Below are 9,451 nucleotides of genomic sequence, written 5' to 3'. Positions count from 1 at the left end.
GTTAACTTATACTAATAAGATTAAGACCATATCAATCCTATCTATCAAAACTTGACCTCAAAAGCTAATTTCTTAATTCTTAGATGTTGATGGCATGCTTTAAACCATATATAATTATCGTACGCATCAACGTAACCTTTTCCAGTTATGTTGATTTGCACTCAAAACTTTTCAAAAGAAGTCTTTTTTATTTTTATAAAAAAAAAAGAACATTTAGAAGAAATTATCTTGTATGTCGGAGTCATTAGCTCATGCTCCAGCAAATTTACCGTTGCATAATAGTTGAGGGTTATTGTCATGGCCGTGTTTAAATATATAGACAATTTACAAACTTTGTGACCTTTTTATTATATAAAAGAAATCACACCACACAGTAGATTAATTATAAAACAGAAGTCAAATGAGAAAGCAATAGCTTAACTAATAATGAAGAAAATTCATCAATTTTCATTGAAAAGCTACAAATATTAATGTTCATATCATTTGATTCCCTAACCATTGTTCATGTCACTAACTAAAATTAAAGTTGGGCCATAATTATGTATGATAGATGGGGCATGTAGCCATTACATAAAGGTTGACTGACTCTAGGATTTTTTTAATAATTAGAGGTGGTCTAAAAAAAATTTCACGCACGTACTACTAATCCATCTAGAATGATTGTAGTTATCAAGTAATCCACTTACTGATATTTTGAATGGAGTTAAAAAAAAAATGATATAATTTCGACCCACAATTACAGGACAACTTCTAGTTACGGCCAACATCATAACTCTAGTTTTTTTTTTTATAATTGAGGAGTGATCTAAAAGCTTTTTAGGCCCAAAGATTAATTTCCTAGGATCAAGAGAAACCATGTTGAATTTCGAACTCCCGTGATCAATACTACTCGAACATCACATCTCTAATTATCCTGGGAATAAAACAAAATGAGTGTTTTTAGAAAATTATGAAACCAACAAGGTATTAATAGTTGTGGTATCATTTAGTAAGCTACCGGATTGACATTTGTTGTTTTTAGACTGTGAATGCATTATGCATAGTGAGATTTATTTAATGAGACTAGATATGCCAGTACAACATGACCATTCATTCCACAATGAAAAAGCTATTTAGTAGATTTGTAGATGAGATTTGATAATTGAATATGGAAGGATGAAGAGAGACGCAAGTCTAATGAAACTAAAATAGACTCATTAAAGGAATCCCAAACTCCCATTTTGGTTCACGGCTTTCTTGTCTAAGTCTTCTATGTGATACTATTGGACCAACACTAAAATACATTATTGATCCAAATTTTTTAACTCATTAAACCATCAACTAACTATAAAATTATTTGATGAACTCCAGAGGTTAGAACACACTGCACCACTTTCATTGAATGGTTTAAAAATGTTGATGAATTAAGAAAAACCTGAATGAAACAAACATAAATAATTTTCTTAATTTTATTTTATATATTATCGTTAGACAAAGGAGATCAAATGTCTAATGTTTTAAACTAATGATAGACTGACTTTACAGTGGAGAGCTTATTAATCGACCAGGTAACTAGCGGCTGGAACAAAATGGCTCCAACACCACCATGACACTATGAGTCTCTGATATATATATATAATATATTCAAGTAGTTGCTTTAACAAGTAAGAAAAATGATTCAACTCATCCAAAATAAACGGCGTGATTAAAAAGTAGTAGAAAATATAATAATAAACAAATGATAATTGATAAGAGAATCTATAGTAATCAAAACAAACAAAAACAAAGAACGAAAGATAGGACGAGAGAGCAATCGCCACCCATGGCGTTAGCGTCACGTGATGGAATTACGATTCCTATACCTTCTTCGGCTGTATTTTCCCAACAATGACGACAACACTTTCATATATTATACAAATGTATATAGTTATTAGTTTATCATGTTATATATATCACCAGTTCTTACCAAATTACATTACTGGTCCATGTTAAACTGATACATAAATTTTGTAAATAGTTTTATTAATGAAACTGGTCCCAATAACACAACATCCAAACTAAATGGCGAAAAAAAAAATAATAAATAAATGGCGAACAAAGTGAAATTTTTACTTAGTTATATTGACTTGTTGCTGTTAAAAAATAAATATATACATAATACATATATTGATATCTTTAAAATTTTCTTAATTTCATATGTATAAATAATGGCCAACGCGACCAATTCTTTTGCTATATAGCCTATATATATAAAGCTGGTAGGAGATAACTAATTCATCAAAACAATATGTAAACATTTAACTAATGACTTCTCTCCAAGTAAAAAAGGTAAAAAGGAGAACTAGAGTGTAGAGTTCTTTTTTCTTGTATGTAAAAGAGAACTAGAGTTGTTCAAGTCAATGAAAATGGAACTTGCAACAAAACTAGGGATACCATAATTTCCGGAATTGTCCGAGATCAGACCACAAGCCACAACTAGCTTTGCTCACTCTTCACTCCTACAAACTGATTATAATATTTACAGTTTAACTAAACGTCACTAAACAACTCTCTAATCCTACGCTCCATAATAACACTATTTTAATTACATTGCATGTGACTACAGCTTCAATCTGGCGATCATCGTGGCCTTTTCTCATGATATCAACTGCACTGCAGAGTAGCCCTCATTAATAAGCATGCAATAAAATAATATTACAAAACATTACAATAATATTAAATTTAGAAACAACAATACATCATTCTATTATTTACATAGAAGCCAAAAGACTCGTACAAAACAAAAGAGTAGTAGAGAGAGAGATAAGATCACAATGAGACGTCAACCACCACGTCCACGTCAACCACCACCGCAATCTCACTCGTCTCCGTCGTCATCTTCGTCGGAATTCGAGTTCAACGTCTCGATCTCGCCTCGGAAGGCTTCTTCTTCGCTTTGCCCCGCCGATGAGCTCTTTTACAAAGGCCAGCTTCTCCCTCTTCAGCTCTCTCCTCGTCTCTCTCTCGTCCGTACGCTATGTTCCACTTCTTCCTCGGAGTACACTTCCTCTTCATCCTCCTCAGCCGCAACCTCCGCCGCACGTGACTCCACTGAATCTAACTCATCCACTGATTCCACCGCTTCTTTCCCTCTCCTCCACCCTCCTCCTCTTGATTGCTGTGACTCTTCTCGTCCTAGCTCCGTAACTGACGATGAAGACTTCTTCTTTAAACCTCCAAAGAACAAATCTTCCGGTGGTGGCTTCTCTCTCGCTAGATTCTCCTCTGTTTTCAAGAAAGACCCCAAAACCAATCTCCACCACTCATCCTCCTCCGCCGCCGCCGCAGCTCCGTCGTCGGTTAAACGAATGAGCTCCACCGCGAAAGAAGTTATACGCAAATACATGAAAAAGGTCAAACCGTTATACGACAAGTTCTCTCAAAAACAGAGCTCAACCGTTTTAAAAACAGAGTCATCATCAACAACATCTCTCAAAGATTCCGACAACAACATACGTGGAACGACCACCTCCACAACTACCATTACCACCGCCACCACCGCCGCTCCAACCGGTGTTTCCTTTAGCGGAGGTTTATCGATCTCTTTCTCAGGAAACCTAATGAAGTACACGAAACGAGGACGATGCGCCGCGAGTTGCCCATCCTCGATGAGGTCATCTCCGAGTCACTCTGGCGTACTGACACGTGGCGGTTTCCCGGTACATCAAGGAGCTAGCTCTAGCAGCAGCAGCAACAACAACAGTATGTCTTCTTCAATGGAAGAGTTACAAAGTGCTATACAAGGAGCTATTGCTCATTGCAAGAACTCAATGTTGCAAAAGAACTTGGTTAGTAGTCTCGAGATCTAGCTAGCTAATATCTTTTGGATCCATCTATCATGTTTTTTTTTAATTACATGTCTTAATTTTCTAGTGATCGTTTTGAAAGATTTGATCTACTCTTTTGTCTTACTGTGAGGATCCAAACATTCGATTTAATTAACGATGTTATTGGTTGTTTTATACTTTGTTTGATTAACTTAACTCATAAATCATAATAATACGTTGTAGTAGGTGAATCATTTTATAGTTTCATCTTTGTTTCATTTTCTTTTTTTTCCAAATTATAGTGTTGTATAAATGTATACAACCAACATTGTTTCTTTCTGTTCCAATCTTGTTATTTTGTTTGATTATGAATTTATGATTAGTAGACTTATAAGTAAATTTAGGTTATATATCATAGACGTTGTGAAAATAATTGAAGGAAACAAGAAAACGACGGTGGGGTTTATAATTTTAGAAAAATAATCGAAGAGTTGGATTATTGAGTACCTTCATCAAGTACTATTCTGCGAAACTGGTTCACTTCTTCGTACCTACCTTATCTTCTCTCTCCATCTATGTTTATTGTCGGTGTTCTATGTTGATGATGATTAATTAATGTACTTCTATATTTTAACAACTCAACTGAAAATATCTTGTATCAAACTATTATTTGTGGTTTTTGTGTGGACAAAATGGCTCTCTAATTTGTGACATTGAAAGGAAAAAAAAAAGTCGGGCTAAAATGTGACGAGTTGATATAAATGATGACATTTGTATTCCAAAAAATATATATTTTAGTCAATGTTTCTAAGAATGGTTTTAGATATGATGTAACATACGAAACGGTAAAAGTTATTGAAAGTAATGTTACTAGCTTATTGGGTGCACATAATGTACTTTTACATATATTTTAAGAAACAAAAATAACACTTTGCTCGAATTGATTGATTGGAAATATGAATTATATACAAAGAGATCGAAATAGGTACGATGTTTCCCATCTATGGTTTACAATTAGAAATTTCAAAATTACAAATGAGGAAAAAACACATACGAACTTCTTATTTTTAGTCTATAGTTATAAGATTTTTTCACATACGCAAATAAGGAAAAGCTTCGAGCAAATATTCAAATCACCGGGTTTAAACGGTGGCTAGGAAAAGACAAATAATGTAGAATGATCAAACTAAAGTAAATGTATAAGAAAAAAAAAACTAAAGTAAATGTAAAATTAGTTAAATAGGTGAAAGAGCATACCAAAAAAAATTCGGATGTTGAGTAAGAATAGTATAATAAGTACGGCCAGTGTGATGATCATTTACAAACAAAAAACACTCAAAGAATTTTTTTTTGTTTAAACCCAAAATCCGTACAAAGTTTTTATATATTAATAAACAAAACCAAAAAAATTGTTTAAATCTCTATAAATTAATATATGTATTTGTCTAAATAGTTTTTGAATTTTGACTCAATATATATACATTAATAAATTAATAAAATTTTACAGTTCCGACGTTATTGATTTATAAAAATTTCACGGCAATATAATTTCATTGTATATAATTATATCGTAAAACCCGTATGTCGTCACTATTCAAAACCAATCTATAGTGCTGTCCTTACCAATACCATAAACTCAAATATCCCAATATTAGTGTGATTTGCATGACAGTACACATGTTTCTTTAGATTTTGTTAGGGGTAAATGAAATGATATTATGATCTGCAGGTATAGTACAATTAAAATCGTATACGTGGAGTAGAAGCTCAACAACATTAATCACATATGCATATGTTTGGTTCTAAGTGGATCGATGCATGTGCTCTTCTTTGCATTGAGAAGCGTTGGTACGTAATAAAGATTCTAATGTGGTCAAAAGTCAAAGCTTCTATACACTTTGTTTATCTTACAAACGTATAAATATTTACTTCTGTGATTTTTAATCATAGCCAATAATGTCTTCATTTATTGATGGGGGCTCTTCATATATTTTTTTTTCGTGACCATCTTGATGGTATAAATACAAGCACAGTGAAATTTAATTATTGTTATGAATGGGGACCTCTTCATCATTATTTAGTTTTATTATTATTCAACATCGATCTTGAGTCTTATTTCTTATATATGTGTATACATTTTATATTAATAATTAGCTATATAAATATATGTATGTATGTATAATACTAATTTTAAACACAACACCATTTAGACACTGTTTTCTATATTGGTGCCCATCTTCAAGTTTTTAACATATTCATTTTTTGTTAAACTGCATCATGTTAGCAAAACGAATTAAAATTTCACAAATATTTGTAAATAGTCTCTGTCTCTCTTCAATTTGTGTTTAGTTCAATATCTTAAGTTATGTACAATCACAATCATGACATCTCACTTTGTCCATTTATGTAATTCATAATTGTATCGTTTTTTTGGTTGGACCAATGCTCCAGTTAATCTGTTTAAATCAATCATTCATCTCTTAACATGCAATTCCAAATTTATATGGATCTGTGTTTTGACACAACACGTCAGTATTTAAGCGTTTACACCAACTGATGTGCTGCGTTAACCGAGTTAATTCCATATCAGTTTTTAAAAACCATAATATAACTTAATACTATCTCTCTCTCTCTCTTACATATAGAATGATGTTTTGGAGTTTAGTTAATGATTAGTCGAACACAAGTAATAAAAAAAATACTCAGGGTAGGTTAGAAACTTGGAACAGTACTGTCTTTGCGATGCATGGAAATAGACAGTTTGACATGTGTTTAGTAAGATCTTTGGTACCATCGCTGTCTCATTTAAATATTTGCACCCCAAAATTTAAAGAGTATGAGACTGATCGTCACAGTGTCGCTGTATAAGACTACTTTCGGTTTCGGCGACCAATCGCAAGAATTAATGGAATCAGCTAACTTTAATTCATTTCAATTCCTTTTTTTTTTTTGTTTTTTTTTGACAATTGTAATCTATTTTGGCAACAACTTTTATATTATCTTGATGAAAACAGTTCAGTCACCGGAAACATATATCGTTAAGACTTTAACCACCGTTTCCTTTGTTTTCGTCGGCTTTTATATTTTTTGCTGTTGCATTCAGTCGTCGTCTACGACACGGTGCTGCGCTACATATGCCCTACACTGACTATATATGAAGTGTAAATGAATTATTCTTATATAAATGAACACACACACACACACACACACACATATATATATATATATATATATATATATAAGATTTTATGAACTAACATGGTTAAGAAGAAAGGGAAAAATAATATCACCAAATTTTACTCTAACCAACTTGGTATTTTCTTTTAGATTGATGTGATTATCTAGCAATATTTAACCAAAATTATAACGATTGCGTAAAAAAAGAAGTGTTATAACGATTGTGTAATTAAAAAATAATGAACAAGTTGGAGTTAAACAAAAGAAGCATTATAACGGTTGTATAATTAGCAAGTTGGAGTTAAACAATCCTACTAGCTAGTTATAATAACAATAACTCCTTGTTGCTGTTGAGTGCTGACCCTCGTCCCTCGAGGCCTCGACTGCTGATCCATTGCTAACTCTGTTAGTACAGCATAGATGCTCATTTCCAAATCCGGACCTTTTTTTTTTTTTTTTTCTGGAGAAAATACTTGTTTCATTCGTTCAAATTGAAACCAAGTATAAAGAGGACAAGGATTCAAAGAACATAGAAAGGCAATCTCCAATGCCACAAAATTAAATCTTAAGGTACATTTTTCCACCAACAAATCGATGGATGACAAGATCGATGATCACTTTCAAAAGACGAGGTGACTTTGATGAAGGAGTTGTAAGAGAAGCGATATAACATAAGGATATAATTGTGATTATTAGTTACCTAATGAGTAATGACTACCATATATATTGTAAACCCTCACATCTAATACAATTAAGCATTCTAAAAAGAGCTACTTGAAGTAGAGCATACGCCAAAATTCGGGAGACTTCGGTTTCATAAATGCCCAAGCTAAGGATCTTCCATGACCACAACCAAACCTTCGACAATTTGGAAGCAAACACAGGAAACAAAGGTTTGTTCATTCTTTCTTGTATTAGCTCTGTGGTTTTTTTTTTTTTTTTTTTTTTTTTTTTNTCATGTCTATAAAACATGTATAGATTTTAGCTAGGATAATCAGATTGATATTTTGATCCATGTAACATATTAATATACACTCAACAATGAAAGGTAAAGACAACACATCATTGGTCATGCATTTATAGACATACTTCTCCGAAAAAATTAAAATCATCAAAGTAAGTTTGGTGGTTGTCCATGAAGTTAAACCACTCGTCGTACTCATTGTTAGGACAAAATGTAGGTGAGGTTGATTCAGCCATCTGTCTCCACAAATCGGATTCTCTGTTTGCGTCTTCAAATCCGCATGGTATATCCTGTTGAGAATATTGATCAAATGATTGTGATTTGGTTACCTCCTGAGTCACTCCGCCCGTGGTTGAGATGTGAGTTTGGTCGTTATTATGAAGAAGAGACTCTAGAGGAGATAACATATCGTTGTTCTGAAGAAACTCAGAAGTTTTATCATCAAAGTCATCATGGTCGAGCAAGAATTGGATCTCGTCGAGTTCATTAGCCTCATGGATCTCTGGTTTTGTGTGCATACACTGGTCTTGCGGATGTGACCAAGTAGCTGAGTCATGGTTGTCCTTTAACTCCGAATGCGCTTCTTCGTGAGCTCCTTCACAGTTCTTGTCTTGATGATCTTCTGCTTTTGTGCTTTGGACATGAGTGCTAGAGATGGATGAAGAAGAAGAAGATGGAGTACTACTGAGTCGTTTCTTGAGATGAGTGTTCCAAATGTTCTTGATCTCGTTGTCGGTTCTTCCGGGCAAGAAGGAAGCTATCTTTGACCACCTGATCATATATATCAATTAGTCTCTCTCTACATACTATTGTCTAATATAAGTATATTATAAGGAAATTAGATGAGTAGGGATATATGTGTACAAACTTGTTTCCAAGGGTTTGGTGATAGTGAATGATAGCATCTTCCTCCTCTTTGCTAAAGTTGCCTCGCTTCACGTCCGGTCTCAAATAGTTTATCCATCTCAGTCGGCAACTCTTCCCACATCTCATCAATCCTATATATATCATTCATTTTTTCCCTTAATTAGTTACTGAAAACTATATAGTAGTGATACTATTACTGAAACTTGCATGAATAAAATACTAACCAGCAAGCTTGGGAAGAGATCTCCAATTCTGGTGGCCATGTTTTTGGATAAAGGTGATGAGAGTGAGATCTTCTTGAGGGCTCCATGGCCCTCTCTTCACTTTGTTCTTGTCGCAGCATGGTGCTCTTCCTTTCCCCATTCTCAATAACAACAGTTATTTCTCTCAAGCTACCTTCACTTTGTGATCTTTCTGTTACTCTGTAAATGCAATTGTCATGTTTTTTATTATCATCCGGAGCTCCTATATATATCATATAACCTGGTCCTTTACGTCAGATGTTCTATAATTTTTAATTAGAGATTAGATTTTCCACTCCATTCAATAAAAAAGAAAAACTTATTTATTTGAGCCTTGACCTTGAGGCACTTCACTCGCAGGGAGAGCCCAAAACTCCAAAAGCATGGAACGTACGGAAGTGAACGGCAATTTAACT

The 9,451-nt window shown here is 33.5% G+C and overlaps 2 protein-coding genes across 2 annotated transcripts; one reads left to right on the top strand and one right to left on the bottom strand.

The window, feature by feature from the left end:
- LOC104706950 (probable membrane-associated kinase regulator 1) lies at positions 2,680 to 4,050 on the top strand. The gene has a single exon (XM_010423194.2). The coding sequence runs from the start codon at positions 2,793 to 2,795 to the stop codon at positions 3,825 to 3,827; it is 1,035 nt and encodes a 344-aa protein (XP_010421496.1). The 5' UTR covers positions 2,680 to 2,792; the 3' UTR covers positions 3,828 to 4,050.
- On the bottom strand, positions 7,911 to 9,202 carry LOC104706949 (myb-related protein Myb4-like). The gene is made up of 3 exons (XM_010423193.2): positions 9,018 to 9,202; positions 8,795 to 8,924; positions 7,911 to 8,697 (listed from the first exon to the last, which is right to left on the bottom strand). The coding sequence occupies exons 1-3, from the start codon at positions 9,154 to 9,156 to the stop codon at positions 8,040 to 8,042; spliced, it is 927 nt and encodes a 308-aa protein (XP_010421495.1). The 5' UTR covers positions 9,157 to 9,202; the 3' UTR covers positions 7,911 to 8,039.

The sequence above is a fragment of the Camelina sativa genome, chromosome 8 (genome assembly GCF_000633955.1).
Source record: "Camelina sativa cultivar DH55 chromosome 8, Cs, whole genome shotgun sequence".
Taxonomy (NCBI): Eukaryota; Viridiplantae; Streptophyta; class Magnoliopsida; order Brassicales; family Brassicaceae; genus Camelina; species Camelina sativa.
Note: the sequence above shows the minus strand (reverse complement) of the source record. Positions and strands in the feature narration are given on the sequence as shown.